The 21,751-nt window shown below is 38.1% G+C and overlaps 2 protein-coding genes across 2 annotated transcripts; both read right to left on the bottom strand.

Annotated features, from left to right (window-relative positions):
- Window positions 1-934: 934 nt before the first annotated feature.
- On the bottom strand, window positions 935-6,328 carry LOC113296605. Its single transcript, XM_026544909.1, has 18 exons — window positions 5,865-6,328; window positions 5,444-5,625; window positions 5,259-5,363; window positions 5,083-5,154; window positions 4,774-4,921; window positions 4,542-4,624; window positions 4,359-4,414; window positions 3,919-4,055; window positions 3,715-3,805; window positions 3,423-3,488; window positions 3,089-3,311; window positions 2,485-2,586; window positions 2,242-2,327; window positions 2,012-2,134; window positions 1,744-1,813; window positions 1,575-1,666; window positions 1,373-1,477; window positions 935-1,273 (listed from the first exon to the last, which is right to left on the bottom strand). Exons 1-18 carry the CDS (start codon window positions 6,227-6,229, stop codon window positions 1,160-1,162), a joined length of 2,220 nt encoding a protein of 739 aa, XP_026400694.1. The 5' UTR covers window positions 6,230-6,328; the 3' UTR covers window positions 935-1,159.
- Window positions 6,329-6,687: 359 nt separating this feature from the next.
- LOC113296597 (phosphoglycerate mutase-like protein 4) lies at window positions 6,688-9,372 on the bottom strand. Its single transcript, XM_026544900.1, has 7 exons — window positions 9,173-9,372; window positions 8,993-9,080; window positions 8,654-8,704; window positions 8,429-8,539; window positions 7,829-7,960; window positions 7,261-7,336; window positions 6,688-7,166 (listed from the first exon to the last, which is right to left on the bottom strand). The coding sequence occupies exons 1-7, from the start codon at window positions 9,355-9,357 to the stop codon at window positions 6,940-6,942; spliced, it is 870 nt and encodes a 289-aa protein (XP_026400685.1). The 5' UTR covers window positions 9,358-9,372; the 3' UTR covers window positions 6,688-6,939.
- Window positions 9,373-21,751: the final 12,379 nt, after the last annotated feature.

Below are 21,751 nucleotides of genomic sequence, written 5' to 3'. Positions count from 1 at the left end.
ACTCTTGCAACATCAAACAAGGGGATGTTCTTGACGATATCCATAAAATAAGTCAAAGAGAAGAAGAAAGTGTCACTTAGTTTCTCTGGCAGTTTAAAGATGCGGTAGCTCCCGTTGACAAGACCCATAAGAAAGTGTTGTGTGTCTTGTTCATAAGTTCTTTCACTGGATACGTCCTCTATCCACTCGAGGAAGTTTACAATAGAGCAGGAAAGTTCGTGAGAAGAGAACAAGATAGCTTGATTTGTCCCAAGTTAAATTCACTTACTTCTCTGCTAATTATCTCAAAACGAAATTGCAGGTCACCTATAACACGACGACTCGGGTTATAGGTGTCACTGCAAAACTTTTCGTAAATACTATGCCAGAAATTCACACTCGGCAGTTGTACTCCAGCATGTTGAGTTTGTAACACATTGTTTTTGCAAATAGCTAAATCTTCTTCTCGAATACACCGAGTTTGACGAACTAACCAGGTCAAGATATCTTAACAAATTATATTGAAAGTGGAAGAGATTTTTAGTGACATTCGAAGTTGAAAGAGGTGTAATTTGATATGATGTGAGAAACTAGTATTTATAGAGATTTCAAAGACAACCGCTAGATGGAGCCATTAGGCGGAGGAACTTTGGCCGCGCAGCTGGACTGCTGACGCCAGCAGTTGAACTTAGACCATGCGACCAAATCTGAGCGATGCAGTGAAACAAGAGATGCACGTCTCTTGTTGGACCACAATGCACAAACTCACAAATTGTTGGTTCGCCAATCCATTTCATAGTGGGAGCAGAATTTGGCCAATCCGTAGGGATAGCCTTGAGGTAATTGGGAGAGAAGTAACTTTGGAGTTTTTTTTTTCCAACTATACCTCAATGTATAACAATACTAAAATTTAAAAATAACATCTCTCAACCGCTGGAAAACATTTTAAAAGACATGCATAACAAATATACCATGACTACCAAATTATATATATTTCTTAGACTAAATGTTAAGGTTAATGATAGTTAAAAGAGTAGTTTTAGAAATGTGACATAATCTAATGTTAAGTACCAATTTATTTGGGACAAAAAAAAGAAAGGAAAAAGTATCACTCTTTTAGAGACACAAGGAATACTAAATAGCAAACACTCATTATTGCCATCCGCACATAACTGAACCCTTAATCTAAGTTGTCGATTTTTAATGGGGTGATTTCATCGGCTACCTTGAAGTTCCCTATCAAACGAGCAAAAAACACCATCTGTTGCTCCAGAGTATACTTTATGTTCTCAGCCTGTGTATATAAAAGTAGATATTAGTATCTTCATTAAAGTTCTGCTTTATGATTGAAAGACGCTTTTAAAATGAACCATGATGAAGTGTTCATTCATACCTTACGAAACCCATGTTGCTCTCCTTCATACTCAACCAATGCAACAGGAAGCCCTTTCTGTTTCAGAGCTGTATAAATTTTACGAGCTTGATCTGGAGTCACAACCTGCACCAAATTAATTTCAAGTTCGTTGTGTTAAATTATGGTAAAACGTCAACTGCAAAAAACGGTAAACACAAGCCTAAGTTGTATAGCTGTATACCTTATCCTCTAATCCTTGGAATAGAATCACAGGGCAAGAAAATTTATCAACAAAGTTGATTGGTGACCTCTCAAAGTAAGCTTCTTCGTTACCTGTAGCCAAAGAAAAGAGTGAGCTTAATAGTTCAATCATTTTAATGTAGTGAATTTTCAAATGCACGATTGCTTACCAACAAGATTGTCAATATAATGAGACTCAAATTTGTGCGTGTCTGTCTTCAAAGAGTTCAGGTCTGCTATCTGTAAATCAAAAGTAGGTAAAGGACTGTTACTCGCTAGTCATCTGCAGGTCAATGCTGAGTAAGATAACAATAACTTCCTGTCAACAGTGAGAAAGTTAATAAACATCCATCAACATTTGACATCACCAAGATTGATGTGCTCCAAATTCTCTCAAGCCAGTGAAGTGTGATCTAAGGAGGAGGACGGATCACTCACACCATACAAGGAGGCACCGGCTTTGAACGTTTGTCTAAAAGCTAGAGAAGCTAATGTTGTGTAACCACCGGCGGACCTTCCAGTAATACAAAGTCGTTCTCCATCTACCTTTCCACTATCCACCTTCAAAATTCACACTATTTTGTCAATATTGTACTACAATGTTGACCTAGCATGCTGCATGCCCCTTCACTACGAAATTCAGTAAAGAAGAGAGACTAAAAAAATACCAAGAATTTAGCACAACTGCAACAGTCATTGACATCAACAATACCCCAACTTCCCAACAGTCGCTCACGAAATTCCCGGCCATAACCTGCCAATGACATCATGACACCTTTAACGCAGTATTATCATGAAATAATATGAATAAAAGGCACCAGTTTCATCAATCTATATCTGGTTTCAACCAAGAAAGCCTATGCACATAACCTATTCCTACAGAAGATATGAAACTAGGCTGAAGGGCTAACCTGTACTCCCTCCATGATTAACATCCACAAATGCCCAACCTCGGCTGGTCCAGTACTGGATATTAAGATCTAAGATGGCACGTGATTCAGCTGTAGGACCCCCTGCAAAATGTTCAGATTACATATCATCATAATGATGTCATTTGACAGCTTCCATCATTATGTATAACTCAACAGTGACGAAAACTAAAACAATAAGAAGAAACAGACAAATTTCAGATATTTGGGTAATCGGGTCTGTGTACTTGATTTTGACCAGTTTAGTTCTTGGGTACTGGAGCAGTCATTAACATCAAATCTTACATAATCTAGGTTTCTTCATCCACAAGACACAATACTATATATATGTAGATATTGTGCGAGGGGTCTATATTATGCAGTGGTCTTGGAGGTGTTTGGGTACTGACTTCCATTATGAAGCTTAAACAGTCTACTTTGTGAAGGTCAATGGCATAATGGTTAGTCCAGTACCCAAATGGACAGAGTCAGCACCTAAACCTAAAATTTACTTTATACTCAGGAGCCAAACACAAAATAAATAAATAAATAAGGGACAAAAATTGAAATTCCCATAGATGATTGAAATAGTAACTATTATAGTTACCATGGATTTTCAGTAACAGGGGAGGCTTTTCTTCCTCACTAGCTTGATAACACGGGTTCGTAGGAGGGTAGAAATAAGCATAAGCCTTCTGACCAGCAACCTCGGTTGGAAACTCAATTGGCTCAGGCATGCTAAAATATGATTTATATTTTGTACTGTCTGGAGAAGAAGACCACATAATCGAGAAATCAACTGCTTGTGATTTATTATCATCTAACACGACCTGCTCAAGTAAACTTTACAATGTTTAGCATGCAGTATGTTGCATATTTGACCAGCTCTCAGCATTTATGCCAGTAAGCAACTTCATGTATATAAAAAAAGTGAGATTGACCTTTGCTACAGACAGCGGTTGAGTTCCAGATGCTCCTTCAACATATAAGCAGTCACACCCACAAACCTACACAAGACCAAAAACGTATTATTAATCTTGTGCAGACCTTATCATCTATTCAAAATATACTCCCTCCGTTTCTGGAAAAAAGTTACTATCACTTTTTCAATTTGGCTTATTGTTAGGCTAAAATAAAAAAGTGATAGTACCTCTTTTCCAGAAACGGAGGCGGTATAATTTACTATTTAGGATGACTAGTTGCAAGAAACCAGTAAAAATAAGATTCACTCACAATATTGCCTATATCTGTGAAGGGAACATCTACCGCTGTCAAAGAGTTCTGAGCATCATCTAATACCCCAAGGTATGACCTACCACTCTGTCTGCAGATCATCATCCACGTAATTAAAAAATTTCACATGAATTATCTTATATAGCAAAGGGTAAAATATTCAATTACGGGAAATAATCAAAAAAGTTAAATATACTGATAGACCTGTAATTGCAAGCTATTAGGTTGTTGTTCTCACTGCTCTTAATAAAATCATAGGAGCAAACACCAAAAACCCAAAATGGCTTTGTAAACTCAGCCTCAATGGAATAAATTGACACCACTTCATTTTTGTATTCAATCTGCAATACAATCAAAAGCACACATTGGATAATTTTTTATCAATACTAGAAAGACATGTTTAGCAATCCACAAAACATTTACTGCGTCAAGTTATTACACTTTTAGTTATCAATTAGATTTTGTAAATAGAATCCAAGTTGTCGAATGGCAAGGATGGATGGAATCAGATTAGTTAAAGAATCCCACAGACTGATTCGAGTCAGATTTGATAAAAAGTTTACACTGGGTCCAAATAGACCCAGAGCTAGAGTCAATAGAAAGCTTTGCAACATATTTGACGTATACATATTAGAGTGAGTTACCCATTTATAAAGGTTCCAGAAACCATTTTTCCTGTCCGTAATGAAAAATAATTCCCCTGCATATAGCACACAATACACATTATGCCAAGCACAAGGAACACAATCTCATCGTATTTAAGTAGATTATAATACTTGTACATCGAAGTCCCTTTGTTCAGTAATACAAGAGAATATGTTAAGTACCTTTGGGCGACCACTTGGGCTCAGATGGAGACTCTACCAACGTAGGATCACCACCAGCAACACAGATCTTTCTGGAGATATCTCTATACAAGGTAAAAGAACCACAACTAATCAATATAACAAACAAAGATAGACTTCACTTCGGTACTTCAAACCAAGGCGAATCCTGCAAATTGAAACACCCGCGGAGATGAGTGCATAAGAGGCAAACATAATCAAGAAAGATACACACCCATCCTTGGAAATATAACCAACCCAAAGTTCCGCCTTATCCCACTGCATGTTGGGGTGACCCCATTCGATCCATGCCAGTCGCTCTCCTTTGGGGTCCACCCGTGGAAAGGCGTAAAAGTCATTGCCACCGACTAATAGTTTAGGATCTAAAATTCATAACATCCAAATAAGCCAATTACCAGTGAAACAGCAAAAACAACACAGAATAACAAGCAACTAACAAAAGTTTAACATTCCTCCAGAAACTGATTACTGATAAGCAGAGTAAGTGTATCACATACAAGTCAATGATTCTATAGATTCTTACCTTGTTTAATTCCATCACTAAGGCTGACAGATACAATTGTTGTAATCGCATTTAAGCTACTTTCACGATGATCTATCAAAGGAGGGAAAACATAACTGGTCACGAGCTTAGGAATGGCACCAGCAATAAAAATAGATTCCATGTCAGTTAGGTTCAAATGTGTTTTAGTAGCCCACCTTCCATTACTGTGATGTAACTGTTGGAGCGTGAATCAAACACTCCATCTGCATAACGAACCAGAGATCCGCCATAATCTGGAGTAATTGGCAAGGGAGAGGAATCTGCTAACCACAAAGGAAATGTTAATGTGCTGACTCTCAATATGATAAAAAATTTAGAGTTTTTCCCGTGCAAATCAAACCTCCGATAATCTGCTTGTAGAGTCTTTGATCTTTATAATTCGAGAACACGATAGCATCCCCAGAAATTGTAAAAGCTTGACCTCCATACTCATTAGCTAATGTCCTCACTGCAAACTCTTTTGGAGTGATATCAATTGGTTCATCTCCATATTTATCTGCCTCCTTAACAAGAACAGCTCTCCTGAAAATTCATTTTTTTCCCAGAAAAACCAAATAGCACATACAATGATCAGCAAAATCAAACCATAAATCTATCCGGACTCCGAGCAAACTATAAATCATACTCGCCTACATTTCGCTTAGTTTTCAAAAATTTATCATGATTATATGATTGCACGACTTGGGTCAACTGGGTTTTAGGGTTTTAACATGCTCACACGCAAAAAAAGAATAACAAAAAAAAAAAAAAAAAAATTATACCCAGCTTCGTTAGGGCGAGTTTCAACCCAAAGGAGGTGGCCATGTCCATCAACAGCAATACCACCTAAGCGTTTGTCAGCTCCAGAAACAACATCAGCTGTGATAGGTGATTTCCAGGAACCATATGGAGCAGTTATCTTCTTGGTTTCCATTTTAGATTCTCTTCCTCCTTCAGCTTGACCTACCTCCAGAGATGATGAGATTGTGGAAGATATCGACCTAGTACTACTTGGTATAGTAATCTTGGATCGTCTTCTATTTCTGCTGCAATTCTTATTGAAGTGATGGTTGAATTTTGAAATACAAGTAGAAAATGGCAAATGTGTTGCTCGACTAGTGAGCTTCGTTACGGCCCAAGTAGCCATTCTACTTTTCTTGTTTATTTATTTGTCAGTCGGGTTGGTTTTCATAACCTCTTTACCGTCTACGGATTATTTTTATTACAAGGCAAAATAAAAACTTTGGTTGTTATCTTATCTTCCTTCGGATGCTGAGAGTCACTCTATGGTTATAATTTTTAAGAAGCTGAAATGGTTATCTGTTAATGTTGTCGTCAGTTCTCTTTAAGTTGTAGCAAATTTGAAACTGGGAATAGCCAAGGAAGCAAAAATGTCATGGCAGAGTGTGCCAATGCTGGATGTCAACTGTAACATCAAGCTTATGAATTTAGCCCTCCAGGAAGATTCAAGGAATAAGATACCACATGATACAATCACAATGATTTGGTTCCGGTGTAATACGTAGAGCATATATACCTCAAGCACGAATCTGCATAATTCTCTGTATCACCAAAACCCCCATCCAAGAATTTAAGTACAAAAAGTTTTCCGGCAACTCTGGCCCTCTTTTTTTAATTTATTTTTTCTTCACGAAAAAAACAACTACTGGTCATCAATAAAATCTCATCTGAACTACCAAGAACATTTCAATTAGCATGTACAGCCAATAGTAATTACAGTTGTAACTATTTGCAGGAATTGGAATGATAATCTAAAATATTTTCTTTTATTGACTGCTGAAAGTTGCAGTACCAGAAAGTAATCAAATTCAGATAATCTTCAGCATGACGATGCAACTAACCAGAATTCTTGTCACCACCGAAGCCTGTCTTCAGAAATCCAGTTTCATCTAGATGGCTCACATCACCCCAAACTTTTATGACCCAGTGTTCACCCCCATCAGACAAGTGAAATACGTTCACGGATGTATTCAGTATTTTACCCTGACGTTTTCCATTTGGACAAGCTCTCCAGTAAAGTTCTCTCAGGACACCCCCATGTGTAACTACAACTACACGCTCGCCTGCAAAGATTGTAGACAGGGACATAACTTTTTAAGCTTCAAACACCAATACCAGAGTAAGAAAATACACAGATGAAAAAGGAGAGTGTCGCACCTTTATGTTTCTTGCCAATTCTTTGCAGTGCAGATGTGCATCTGTCGTGCAATTGCTCCAAGCTTTCACCTCCACCCTAAACGATGTCAATGCAAAAATTACAGTAAAAACAACTGTTTGCAGGTAATTTGATACTTTTTCTGGGTACTGGCTCAGGGAAAGTAGAAGTTTGTGTGATACTGGAAATCTATAGAGCATATGTTTCGGAGTTTCAACAGAAGTAGATAGCACAAATAAGATATAGAAGAAAAGGATGTTAACATTCCCTTCAGCGACAAAGCCTCTGGGGTGCAAATCAGAGACATAAAGTCAAAATAAGTTTGTTTGTTACTTTGAGGTGAGCTCCTCATGTAATAAATAAACATCCAAAGGAAAATCAACTTTATCTTTCAGATATTTGTCATGTTTTCTGGGCAGCAGCATTAGATATAAAAACATATGATATTTGATATTTCTACGTAAGGTAATCTGTTCTAATAATCACTATTAAAGTCATGGTGAATTTAAGGAATAGTCTACAGAATGTGCAAACTAATCTGCGACAGATTAGCAGGACCCAGTTACTTACAGGGATAGCCTCATCTGTCCTGCCAGATACAAATGCTTGATAGGCTTTAGGCTTGGTGTTGGCTGCTTCCTTCAAGACTAGACCTTGAAGATCCCCGAGATGTCTTTCCCTCAGGTCTGGATCTTGGATAACCTGAAACGGATAAAAATTAGTTATGAAGATAGCAAGACATTCTAACATAGAGAGACCAGACACCACAAGCAAAGCAGGAAAACAACAAGGCTCTCACTTATGGCCTAAAACCGTAGTTGTTACACTTCTACCAAAACTATATCTTCTATGACTCCTTTAAAATCAGAGAACTGTGTCAACGTCGGTTATGCAGTGATTAAGAATTACATTAACTTAAAGTACCAAATAAAACTACTAAACTGATTAGAGCAAGGTAACATTCGAAAGAACTAAGATAGGATCTAGTTGAAAGTCTTAGAGAAAAAGACAACCTAATAAAATTTCAGACTTCATATACGAATATCGTATAAATAGTACCAAAACTTGTTTCACACGTATTAGCAATAAGTCAATAACCACATTACATCTGTATATATCCCTCAATACACCAATAACTTGAGAAAACTGATATAAGAGTTGTACTTGTACCTCGAGATTACCACATTTGCTAGAAATTATCTGAGCAGTCTCAGAAGCTCTTCTCAAATCAGATGCGTAAACAGCAGAAATTTTAGATTCTTTCGACAATCGATCCGCCACCTTCAAGAAAACCATACTCATTATAGACTTGCTGCCAAAATTGAAAAAAAGAAGAAGAAGAAGAAGATGAACATACACAACAATGCAATACATATAAAAGAAACAATAACTTACTGCAGCTGCTTGTTGCCTGCCAACCTCATTCAAGTCAGCATCCAAGTGTCCCTGTTAAGACAAAATAAATCAATACAAATCCATGGTACTTATCCACAATTAAAGACATATATAACATGAAGCATAAAAACATGCATTGAAAATTGAAATTGAAATTGGATAAACAAAAACACGGATTTTTTTTAGCAATTTTATGATTGGAATGAAGAAATTGACTGGTATATTCAGTCACTAGGACTAAAAAACTAAATCACGATAAGGTTCCCATCATGTCTATATCTCAGATTACAAGATCTAGATCAAATCATTTTTATAAATTTAAGTGAAACTGAAAATTACCTGAAGTCTTCCATCAGAATTCCAAGTTGTTTCTCCATGTCGAACAACAATAATCTCAGCGTAATCAGAATTGCAGTGAGACTCAAACCTAAGTAGTAAACAACAGTAAAAATCATATATCCAAAAATAGATAAATTACTTTCTTAAATGAAGACCTAATTTAGGAAATGAGAATCATACCTCAAATCGGAGCTAGAAACGGGCTCAGCCATTGTTAGGATTAGGATTTGTTTGGTGGATTGGAAAATGAGAGATTTACTTTTGTCGACTGTATAGAGACTAAGTTTTTCCCTCGCGGATTTAAAGGAAGATGAGTTGAAGAAGATCGGTTTTCTCCAGAACCGATGCGCGTGCAAAGTAAGCATCACACATGTACTACATCCTGCGGATATACCAATCTAAATAGAGCGGGAAATATCTTATTCGGGGCTCACATGCTATGACCCAAGAGGCAAATAAGGCCGGGCACACATTTTGGGGTCAGCAACGGATGGGTGGATGCGATTAGGTACCACCCGCGTCCAATCTACTAAAATAACGGATTTTAGAAATGCATTCGCATCCGGTCTATTATCCAACATGCTTGATATCCACAGGTAAATGGATGAACCGAGTAGATGCGGGTGGATTGGCGGATTTCAGAATATAATTACAAACGATTAATATTAATATTTGGAGATAAAACAAAAAAAAAAAACATCTTCTAACTTTCATGGAGAGAGAAAGAGCAAAAAAAACGCTCTTTATGTATCTCGACAGAGAAATGTTCTGCTTATCAATGGAAAGCCTAGGAAACAGGGAAGGAAACAGACTGAAAGAGAAGAAAATGAGGGGATTCAGCTCATATGGGTTAATTTGCCTGCTGGTGTAGCGTATTGGTTAGTGGATGTTTTGGAGGAAGCTAGGGATAGTAGTTGTAGGAAGAAGAAATGGCCTAGAAGGGAAGGGGAAGCTTCTTTTCTGTGTGAAGACAAAAAAAAAACGAAGAAGGAAGATATTGAGGATTTCAAGAGTAAGGAGAGGTGATGCTGCAAGATCTTATGCTCTTTGTGTACCTTGTGGGGATAGATTTTATTACTGGTCTATTCTCTGCAAAGAGATTCACATGGTGCTGAAGAAGAATAACTTGCTAAGGAAGACAAGACAAATCTTACCATCAGATGTAGATTTTGAGGTCTCTCTGCCTAGAGAAAACATTAATAAGAGATCTTTTATGGGTTTAATCCGTGTTGATGGTTTTGTCAGATGGCAAAGAATTGCTAGAGAGGTTAGAAATCAGATGCAATGGGAATCTTTCATAGACATGGAAATTATTGATGGCCAATCAGCAAAAATGTCATGATTATTGGCTTGACTTATGAAAGCCTAAAAAAAAAATTGGTTGATAATTATGTTGTCCATATCTCGCAATTTCACGAAGATACTTTGAGGAAGAACCTTCATAAGAAAATTTTAAAATCCAGCTTTATTAGAGACATATTATTCTGAATAAAGTTATGTCAAGATTTGGGAAGTGGCTGAAAATCAAAGGTATTTCTCCACGAAATTGGAGTTACAACTTATTTAGATCCGTAAGGGAATCATTGTGTGGTTTCGATGAGGTAGAAACTCACTACAATTAGAAAACTCAATTTTTTTAGAATCTCTGTCAAATGAGCTTTCTCGATGATTACGACAGTTCTCATGGTTGAAGAAGGAGATCAAATATGAGCCGTCTCGATTGAATGAGATTTGAAATTCGATCATAAGAATAAGGCTACATTAGAGGAGTATAATTGATTTATTACTGAGTTTGACAAAAACAGAAAGTTTCAAATTCAAATCAATCTTCTTCCGTTTTTTCAGGGGTTAAATCGATTCAAATTAATGGATCGAAATCGGGGTTAAATCATGACTTTGAAATCTGTAATGGTAATTGGGTTTATCAACCTAAGCATATGCCATTTTCAAATACGATAGCTCTTGGTGGGTCTCCGTCAAGAAGAGCGGCTCAGGAGGTTGGGTAATATCACAAAGGGAGTTAATACTCAAACATATGAGATTATATATGTTACTTATGCAGTTAAGTTGCATGGAAGTGAAGCTGTAATCCACATCTCTCATTGTAGAGGTAAACCTACGCTACCAATAATCATCGATCATTTGATGAGGATGGTGGAGGGGATCCCAACTCATCAAGATTGGAGATAATTGATAACGTGTTGGTTGTTGAATCATGTGGGTTACAAGAGGCGGGTAGAAGGGCAGGTGCAGTTCTCACACTTTCTAGTACACTAACTGATACAGTTAGTCGTGGTTTGCTTATCCCAGAAGTGTGTGGAAGGGAAGGTGATGTTCCTATTGCTTCTAAGGAGAAGAACAACCATTTGGTTTCGAATGCAAACGAAGGGTTTTCTTCCTCAAGTAATCTTCAAGACCTATGTTGACGAAGCTATGGTTTGTATATCACCTAATGAAGTTCCGGATAATCTACCACTCGGCACAACATCTGATAATTTATTTTTAGTGGTGGAGGATCATATTTTCATCAATATTGGTGATATTTAGTACAAGAACATTAAATCAAATGAAGTGATATTTTCCATTTCTAAGCTGGTATTTGAGTTGTGTTGCAGGTTAGGTTACTGATTTTTACAGGAGTCAGTAGGCCTCAAAGGTTAAAGTGCCCGAGTAGATTCCACGCTCTTTTAGGTCCGGTATTACAACAAAAGATAAAAAGGAAGCTAATGAAGTCATTGTTGAAATATTTTTTAAATACATGGATAAATATAAAGTTATTGAAGCTTGTAAAAATATAATTGTAATTCAAATAATTCAGTTAATTCAAGAGAGATGAATGATGAGGTTGAAGAAGTTTTCTCAAGGGAGAACTTGCTGGGTGATGGAAACTAAATTCATCAACTGGAATATTAGGGGGTTAAATGCTTATTATAAGCAAATAGTTGTGAGAGATTTGATTGTTGCTCACAATGTCTGATAAATATTATTCAAGAAACTAAGTTGGGTAATTTTTCTTCTTGGTTTGTAATGCAATTATGCTAATTTTGGATTTGAATTTATTCATTCTTAAGGTACTTCTGGTAACAGTGGAGGTTTAATTACTATATGGGATAATGCTTTGTTGGAACTGCTTGATAAGAGACTTGGATACAATTCTATCTCTTGTCTTTTCAAGTTCAGTAGTAATGATTTTAAATTTATCATTAACTAATGCATATCCACCATGTGATTATAAATTAAGGGAGGCCTTTTGGAATGATCTGAATAATATAAAGAGTTGGTCTTCTGAAGCTTGGTATTTGATGGGAGACTTAAATGCAGTTAGAAGTGATGCAGAGAGAAACAAGCGTGGAGGTGACACAAGAAATATGAGATTTCTAAATAACTTCTTAGATGATCAAGAATTAATAAACTTGCCTTTGAATGAAGGCTCTTTTACTTATAGCAACAAGTAAGATGACACATTTCTTTGTAGACTGGATATAACTCTGGTTTGTACTGCTTTTGATGTTAAATTCTGCAACGCTACTCAAACAATCTTGTTAAGAACTAATTCTGATCATAATCTTTTGCTTTTTGAATCGACTCTTCCTATTAGAAATAACTCAAGTTTCAAAATAGAGAGTCACTGGTTAAAAAACCCTAATTTTTTGAAGCTAGTTGAACCTTGGTGGAATGCTATGATTTTTCTAGCATACCTGGATATGTTCTTTTCAGGAAATTACAAAATTTTAATTTTTTCTTAAATTCTTAGAGCAAAGCCACCTTTAGTCATGTTATGAAGAAAGAGGATGAACTGACAGAGATAATAAAAAGTTTGAACCTAGCCGAGGAGAATGTTGTTTTGACAAATTTGCAAATTAAGAAGAGAGAGATAATCTTTTAGTTAAGATTAACAATGTTAAGATAACTAGAGGCTTTCAAGAGAGTGACAAGAATACTCACTACTTTCATAGAATTGCTTATGCTAAATGAAATAAAAATTATATAACAAAGTTGGAAATAGATGGTGTTGATGTGTTTAACCAAGATGCAAGAAAGGAGGAGATTAAGACATATTAAACTAAACTATTTAATACTTTTAATTCTGTCTCTCCTTCTTTTGATAATACGGAGTTCAAAACTTTAGAAGGTACTCAAAGAAACTGGATGAAAAGAGCATTTGATGAAAAAGAAGTGGTAATGGCTATAAAAAAAATGTGGCAACGATAAAGCACCTGGTCCAGATAGCTTCAATATTGAGTTTTATAGAGCTTTCTTGAGTTTTTTAGAAGGAGATATGATGGAAGCTATACATGAGTTTTACAACAAAGGAAAGTTAGACTAGAGATTAAATATATCTTTCCTTAAACTCATCTCTAAGAAGGAAGACTCAGTAATACTAAAGACTTCAGAACATTAAGTCTTATCAGCAGTTTATATAAGATAATATCCAAGGTTTTTGATGAAAGAATGAAGGTGGTAATGCCTAGTCTTATTTCTAATGCTCAAGGGGTTTCATCAAAAAGAAAAAGATTCTCGATGGAATTTTAATTGTTAATGAATGCATTGATAGTAGATTTAAGCAAAAGAAACCTAGTATTCTTTGTAAGATAGATATGAAAAAAGAACTTCTGATAATGTTAGTTGGAATTCTTTATTTTCTATTCTGAAGAAAAATGGGTTTAGAGATAGATGGATCAGGTGGATTGATTGGTGTGCTAGAAGTGCACAATTTTCTATCTTGGTGAATGGAGAAGCTTTTTTTTTTTGGTGAATGGAGAAGCTACTTCTAGGATTCAACCATCTAAAAGCATCAGGCAAGGAGATCTTTTGTCTCCTTTCCTGTTTTTGTTAGTGGTTGATGTTCATTCTATTTTTATAAATGAAATTGTAGCTGCAAATAGATTCACTGTCTTTCAAGTAGTGGAGGGTCGTACTTCTATTTCTCATTAACAGTATGCTGGTGATACAATTATTCTTTTGAATGCTTCTAAGATGGAGGTTAGGAGGTTGTTTGTTATTCTTACGTTGTTTGAGTTACTCACTGGCCTCAAATTGAACTTGTAAAAGAGTGTTATGACTATTATAAGTGAAGATGATCTAACACATTAACTTTCTTCAGAACTGGGTTGCAAAATAGATAATCTACCAATAACCTATTTAGGAATCCCAATTGGGGCTACAAAGAGATGTGTTGCTATTTGGGAGACTGTTATTTAGAAAATGCAAAAGCTCATTGGAAAGTATAACAGTTTACTTTCTTTCGCTATATTATATGCATATTTCTTTGGTGAAGAGGCTTAATAACATTATGAGGAAGTTTCTTTCGGGTGAGGAGGAGAATAATAAGAAAATGAGATGGGTATCATGGAAGAAAGTTTGTAAGCCAGGAAAAAAAAAAGGATTAGGTATAAGAAACATTAGACTAGCCGACAGATCATTGTTGGCTAAATGACATAGAAGATATTGTATTGAGAAGTTTTCTTGGTGGAGAAAAATCATCTGTGAGAAAACAAAGACGGTGGATACTTGTTTGGTTCATTTACAAGTTAAAGAACCAATTGGAAGGAGCATGTGGAATGAAAAAAAAAGCTAACAAAGATTTTTATGACTCTATTACTTTATAGGTAAAAAATGGCAGAATCATAAGGTTTTGTCATGACTGGTGGCTTCATAAAGGTTCTTTCAAGAAGAAGTATCAGAGACTTTATAAAATCAGTCAACAGAAGAATGAAGTTGTAGTTAATATGAAGAATACGAAATGGAATTTTAAGTTTTCTACAGAACTGAATCCTACTGAAACTGTTGACTTGCTGGAGATCAAGTATGACCTTAGGAACGTGAGTCTCGATCATGCACAAGATGGTTTTTTGGAAGGTGACTGCACTGCAAAATCTATCTACAAAAGCTGTGTAACACCCCGTGTGTTTAGCATGGCGCATGCTAAAAGATGCGCCATGGCCCAGGATGAAGCTTCATCCAAAGTTTCTGTTGCGTAGGAAAAGAAACATTGTCCTTGGCCAATGCGTTGGCAGCGGACAACCAATAGGATGACATCGGGTTGGCATTGGACAACCAACATGGTTGGAAATCAGATTGGCAGCGGACAACCTACATGGTTGGACATTGGGTTGGCAGCGGACATCTAACATGGCTGGACATCGGGTTGGAAGTGTACAGTGAGCGGCCATCATGGCCGGGTATACGACAACAACCATGAATAGTAAAAGTGAGAGTTGATGAATGATTTTTCCTTCCCTAATCAAAGTTGTAAAAATGTTAAGTTAACATATATAAGGAGGGGTACTTGGTTGAAGGTGCATATACGGACGATGCACCAAGTTAGATAGCCTTAGAAATGTACAGCCATCACGGATGGACATTGGAGTGGCCTATGGACCAAAGAGGGAAGTACAACCATCACGGCCCTTCACGGGACCTGGCTCAAGAACTGTTCAGCCATCATGGCCGGACATTAGAACTAACCTGTGAGCCAGAATTGAATGTACAACCATCACGACCGTACATCGTTGTTGGCCAGGGTAGTGAGGTGCAGCCATCACGGCCTGGGAGTTGATGAATGATTTTTTCTCCCCTAATCTAAGTTGCAAAAATGTGAAGTTAACATATATAGGGAGGGGTACTTGGTTGATAGTGCATATGCGGACTATGCACCAAGTAAGCTTCATAGCTTAGCCGGAAGAGTATAAATGATGTCTAAGGCTCATTTATAGTTGCGTAGCCTCGCGAAGAGGGCATTTGATGCTTAGGAATCGTTATGCCATATTGCGGACCAAACATGCATCACTTGGATGTATTTTGACGGAACGACCTTTACGGACTAGGCCATTACCTTTATTGCTAGGCCACGGTCTTGCAAACGAGTTGGAATAAGTTGCTTGTCCCTTCTGGATGAACGAAGGTATGTGCTTGATCCCTTTAGAGTAGTGAAGGGTACGTAGGCAGCCGCAATGAGTTGCAGCATTTTCGGTCCAGCACTTTGGCCCCTCATATCATCTAAGCTCGGTAGCTCGATGCAAGAGATGATTGTGGCCAAGCTTGATGAGGCTTAGTTGCATGCCAGCAAGTGTATGCTCATACTTCCTATCAACCTACAAAGAGTAAGCTAAGTTGATGAAAATTGCAAACTATCGTCTATCTAGAGGCTAAAAACCCGAATGTCGTAATTTAGCTCAAGACGGGTCTAAATTGACTGGAAATGGACAAATGATCAAGACGTGATCCGTTTTAAGAAAGTCTTGGGATTTTAACCAAATTCCATTGTTTTGGGCCTCAAAAGGCCGTTTTATCCGTTTTAAGAAAGTCTTTATTTCCTTAATGAACCCTTTGCGGGGAACGAGGGTAAGTTGGAATGGTGTGAAAGATCATTTAGCTGCATCATGCCCCACGAGCATGCCTGCAAGGGCAAATGGACGTGCGTTTGCTAGTTTTAAAGGCCCGGATCGTAACATCATCATGGAGCATCGGGGAAGTTACAGTCTACGGAGCAACGCGCCAAAAGCATAATTTTCCGGTCCGTCACAGTTGGTATCAGACCAAGTTCCGAGAAAACTTTAGGGACTGTGCGGAGTTGACTCATTAGCGAGTATTTTTTAATGGAAAACTTTAAGTTGGAGAGTAGGCCAACTTTTGGGCGGAAAGAGTTGGTAACTACTATGCCAATTACTTTGCGAATCGAGTTGAGATTGTTTAAGTACTGTGAGTTTTCCTGGCCTAAGTGGCACCCCACTTACGATTGGATATCCGGAAGACCGTCTGAGAAGGTGGGTAGACAATGGGACTGATCATCCTCACTCGTTGGAAACTGGCCAAGTGTGCGTTGTCAGGGCCGGTTAGCATCCCACTTACAAGTGGCAACTTGGATGATCGTCAGGACGGTGGGCAACTGGATCATGTTCCACACAGTACTAGATGTTATTGACATCAACCTTGTGAACTTTAGGGACTCCCGAGTTTGTAGTATGTGATGCACATTTAGGATACCTTGTTGAGATATCCTTTTGGAAACTGGCCAATTGAGATTCTTGGTGACGTTTTGAACTCTTTTAGATTCCTGAGCAGGCGGTATGGGACGTTTGCTCAGAAGGTATAAATTGTTGTTCATGACAACTTGAAGCAACCCGTGATTTCTGAGCATCTGGTATGGGACTTTTGCTCAGGAAATCCAAACCGCAGTGTTTGCCCACAATAGTTTTGTTTTGAATTTCGGGGACGAAATTCTTTAAAGGGGTGAATAATGTAACACCCCGTGTTTTTAGCATGGCGCATGCTAAAATATGCGCCATGTCCCGGGATGAAGCTTCATTCAAAGCTTTCGTTGCGTAGGAAAAGAAACATTATCCCTTGGCCAATGCGTTGGCAGCGGACAACCAACATGGATGGACATCGGGCAGCCAACATGGATGGACATCGGGTTGGCAGTGGACAACCAGCATGGCTGGACATCGGGTTGGCAGCGTACATTGAGCGGCCATCATGGCCGGGTATATGGCAACGGTCATGAATAGTAAAAATGGGAGTTGATGAATGATTTTTCCTCCCCTAATCAAAGTTGTAAAAATGTTAAGTTAACATATATAAGGAGGGGTACTTGATTGAAGGTGCATATACAGACCATGCACTGAGTGAGATATCCTTAGAAATGTACAACCTTCATGGATGGACATTGGAGTGGCCTATGGGCCAAATACGGAAGTACATCCATCACGGACCTTCAGGGGACCTGGCTCAGGAACTGTTCAGCCGTCATGGACGGACATTAGAACTGACCTGTGAGTCAGAATTGAATGTACAACCATCACGGTCGTACATCGTTGTTGGCCAGGGTGGTGAGGTGCAGCCATCACGGCCTGGGGAGTTGATGTATGATTTTTGCTCCCCTAATCTAAGTTGCAAAAATGTAAAGTTAACATATGTAGGGAGGGGTAGTTGGTTGATGGTGCCTATGCGGACTATGCACCAAGTAAGCTTCATAGCTTAGCCGGAAGAGTATAAATGATTCCTAAGGCTCATTTATAGTTGCGTAGCCTCGCGAAGAGCGCATTTGATGCTTAGGCATCATTATGCCATATTGCGAACCAAATATGCATCACTTGGATGTATTTTGACGGAGCGCCCTATACGGACTAGGCAATTACCTTTATTGTTAGGCCACGGTCTTGCAAACGAGTTGGAATAAGTTGCTTGTCCCTTATGGATGAACTACGGTCTGTGATTGGTACCTTTAGAGTAGGGAAGGGTACGTACGCAGCCGCAATGAGTTGCAGCATTTTCGGTCCAGAACTTTGGCCCCTCATATCATCTAAGTTCGGTAGCTCGATGCAAGAGATGATTGTGGCCAAGCTTGATGAGGCTTAGTTGCATGCCATCAAGTGGATGCTCATACTTCCTATCAACCTACAAAGAGTAAGTTAAGTTGATGCAAATGAGCAAACTATAGTCTATCTAGAGGATAAAACCCAAATGTCGTAATTTAGCTCAAGACGGGTTGTTTTGGGCATGAAAAGGCCGTTTTATCCGTTTTAAGAAAGTCTTTATTTTCTTAATGAACCCTGTGCGGGGAACGAGGGTAAGTTGGAATAGTATGGAAGCTAATTTAGCTGCATCATGATCCACGAGCATGCCTGCAAGGGCAAATGGACGTGCGTTTGCCTAGCTTTAAATGCCCGGATCGTAACATCATCATGGCGCATCGGGGAAGTTACGGCCTGCGGGGCAACGCGCCAAAGGCATAATTTTCCGGTACGTCACAAGCTGGCTGAAGAGGAAGTTGACTGGGAGTCTGCAAAGTGACTACTAGTAAATATTCCCCTCCATAGGGATTAATTATTATGTGGGATTCCATGCATTACTCCATTCCTACTAGAAGCATGTTGGAAAACATAGGAGTAGTCATCCTATCAAATCTGTGCTTATTTTGTGATTCATCAATAGAAACAATGATCACTTGTACCTTGATTGCAGTTGGGTTACTCACTTATGAAACTTCTTTATTTCTTCTTTTAAAGTAATGTGGGTTATGCCAAATAACTTCATATTATTAATGCTGGGTTGGAGAATTGACAACTACAATGTCAGAAGGGAACAATTTGGCATATGTTACCTTTTGCCATTACTTGATAATTATGATTAAAGAGAAAAAAAAGAGTTCATGGTGGAAGAAGAAGAACTAAGGATGACTTGATACGTTCAGTTATATGGATATCTGTTTATGGGGCTCATCAACTGAAATATTTAAAGATTACTCATTCAATCAAATTTTATATCACTGGGAAGATGTAGTCATTTTGTAATTAGTTTGAATTCCTTTCTCATGGGGGTCTTTTGATTCAAATCTTGTTGTAGATGGTGGATTTTCGACAAAGAGTAAAATTGTAAAACTATACTCCAGATTCGGCAACCGGATGAGTATTGAGGCTGATGTCTCTCATCAAAGCATGAAAGCTCATGCCATAAAATCTCTGACTGAGAAGGCTGTCTCTCAGAGTACATGTAGATGTGTAGTCTCTCAGCTGAGGCCACGACACATCTCATGAATACTGAGCAATTTCAGTAATTACTCCGGATCCGGCAATCGGATGAGTATCGAGACTCATGTCTCTATACATGAAAGCTCATATCACCTCTGATGGAGAAAGTCTCTCAGAGAAGATGTAGATGTGTATTCTCTCAGTTGAGGCCACGACACATCTCATATTGTATAGAATCGAAAGATTGGGCGGCTCCTAGACAGCATGTCTGCTAGTATAGAGCGACAACGTCTTCGGGATGTAACCAAGTTTTCCACGACTATGCAAGAGGAATATGACACTCCAGCAAGTTCATATTGCTCAACCCTCAGATAATTAATGCTCCTAGACAGGAAACGCTTCTAGTATAGAGCCAACAATTAATTATCTTAAATCGTATGAATATCCCGTAATATTCTACGAGCCATCGCCTGAATATCCAGCAATATTCTACGAGTCATCAATTAATCGCCTGAATATCCAGCAATATTCTACGATTCCTCGTTATATTTCGTTACTTCAATCTGTGGTTCTTCCCGGCAGAATTCCACAAGTTAGTAATAAATATTCAACGAAATAGGCATCTGAGCATCGAATAAGCCCTGACAAAAATGGTGCAAGTGTAATTAACAGATAATGCACAGACCAACATTTTGAATGCACGAACGAGCATTTCAAAAATACGAACGAACGATGAACCTATACAAATTAGGAAGGGAAAATAATAATAATAAAATATTAAGAAAAAGCGTCAGGGGACTAGGCTCACCAGCCGGCCAGTCATGCCCTGACTAGTCCCGCGCCCAATTTTATATTTTATCATATTTTTACTATTTTCACGATCTCATGAAAATCCTCTTGTTCGAGCAAATTTCCTTTATTTCAAAGAAATTATCTAAATCACATGATTTTATCAAAAATAATAAAATTAGGGAAAGGTGTCGCGGGACCGAGCACCAGCCGACCATGTCTTGGCCGTGGCCGGTCCCACACCTCACGTCCCATTATTTTATTATTTCTTCTCAAATTATGAAAATTCCTTGATTTTATGAATTTTCCCTAAAATCATGAAAATTACCCAATTTCATGTATTTTTATCTAAATCACATGATTTTATCAAAAATAATAAAATTAGGGAAAGGTGTCGAGGGATCGCCAGCCGGCCGGTCATGCCTTGGACGTGGCCGGTCCCACACCTCACGTCCCATTATTTTATTATTCCTTCTCAAAATATGAAAATTCCTTGATTTTATGATTTTTCCCTAAAATCAGGAAAATTACCTAATTTCATGTATTTTTATCTAAATCACATGATTTTATCAAAAATAATAAAATTAGGGAAAGGTGCCGCGGGACTGCCGGCCGGCCGGTCATGCCTTGGCCGTGGCTGGTCCCACACCTCACGTCCCATTATTTTATTATTCCTTCTCAAATTATGAAAATTCCTTGATTTTATGAATTTTCCCGAAAATTACATAATTTCATCTATTTTCTCTAAAATCATGGAAAATATTAAAAAATTAGGAAAACTTGTGGGACCGGGCTCTTGCCGGCCGGCCATGCCTTAGCCGGTCCCACACGCCCATTATTTTATTATTATTTGGTGTTTTGTTTCCTGATTTCATGTAACTCTCTGATTTCAACAAAATATCTTGGTTTTCAACAAATCCCTTTGATTTTATGAAAATTATCTAAAATCATCAAAATTACATAAAATTGGGAAGAGTGCCTTGGGACCCGCGCCCATTGGCCGGCCGGCCATTCCACGGCCATTGCCGGTCCCACACTCCCATTCCCTATTTTATATTTTAATTTATGTCTCTCATCTCATGGAAGTTCCCTAATTTCGCCAAACTCTCCAGTTTCATGGAATTTCCCTTAAATCAGAGAAAAATAAAATCACATAAAACTGGGAAAATCATGTTGGACCGCGTGTCAGCCATGCCCTAACCGTGGCCGGTCCCACAACTTGTGATTCCTTGTTTATTTATTATTTTCATCATCTCATGTATTTTTCCCAGTTTCAGCAAAACCATGGATTTTTCATATTTTCTCCAAATGTTGCTCAAACGTGCACCAGAAAATATCAAAATCTCAGGACTGAAGCACGGACATCATGGTGACACGGGCACATCCCCTTGACCGACCAAGGGTGACCCTGAGGCTTGCAAACAGCTGGTCCCGCGTGCTTTAATGATTTTAACCTAATTTGCTCAGCTGCTCATATTAGGTTCAAACTCTTTCCAAA

Source organism: Papaver somniferum, chromosome 1 (genome assembly GCF_003573695.1).
Source record: "Papaver somniferum cultivar HN1 chromosome 1, ASM357369v1, whole genome shotgun sequence".
Taxonomy (NCBI): Eukaryota; Viridiplantae; Streptophyta; class Magnoliopsida; order Ranunculales; family Papaveraceae; genus Papaver; species Papaver somniferum.
Note: the sequence above shows the minus strand (reverse complement) of the source record. Positions and strands in the feature narration are given on the sequence as shown.

Bases quoted from the DNA above. Each gene is read 5' to 3' on its own strand.
- LOC113296605 (XM_026544909.1), bottom strand. From the start codon at position 6,229: ATGGCTACTTGGGCCGTAACGAAGCTCACTAGTCGAGCAACACATTTG. The intron at 5,626-5,864 runs GTATAATTTTTT...ATGAATTTTCAG, and splicing joins ACTCGCCCTAACGAAGCTGG to GAGAGCTGTTCTTGTTAAGG. The intron at 1,667-1,743 runs GTAAGCAATCGT...CTTTGGCTACAG, and splicing joins TTATATTGACAATCTTGTTG to GTAACGAAGAAGCTTACTTT.
- LOC113296597 (XM_026544900.1), bottom strand. From the start codon at position 9,357: ATGCTTACTTTGCACGCGCATCGGTTCTGGAGAAAACCGATCTTCTTC. The intron at 9,081-9,172 runs GTATGATTCTCA...TTTACTACTTAG, and splicing joins GTTTCTAGCTCCGATTTGAG to GTTTGAGTCTCACTGCAATT. The intron at 8,705-8,992 runs GTAATTTTCAGT...TTGTCTTAACAG, and splicing joins ATTCTGATGGAAGACTTCAG to GGACACTTGGATGCTGACTT.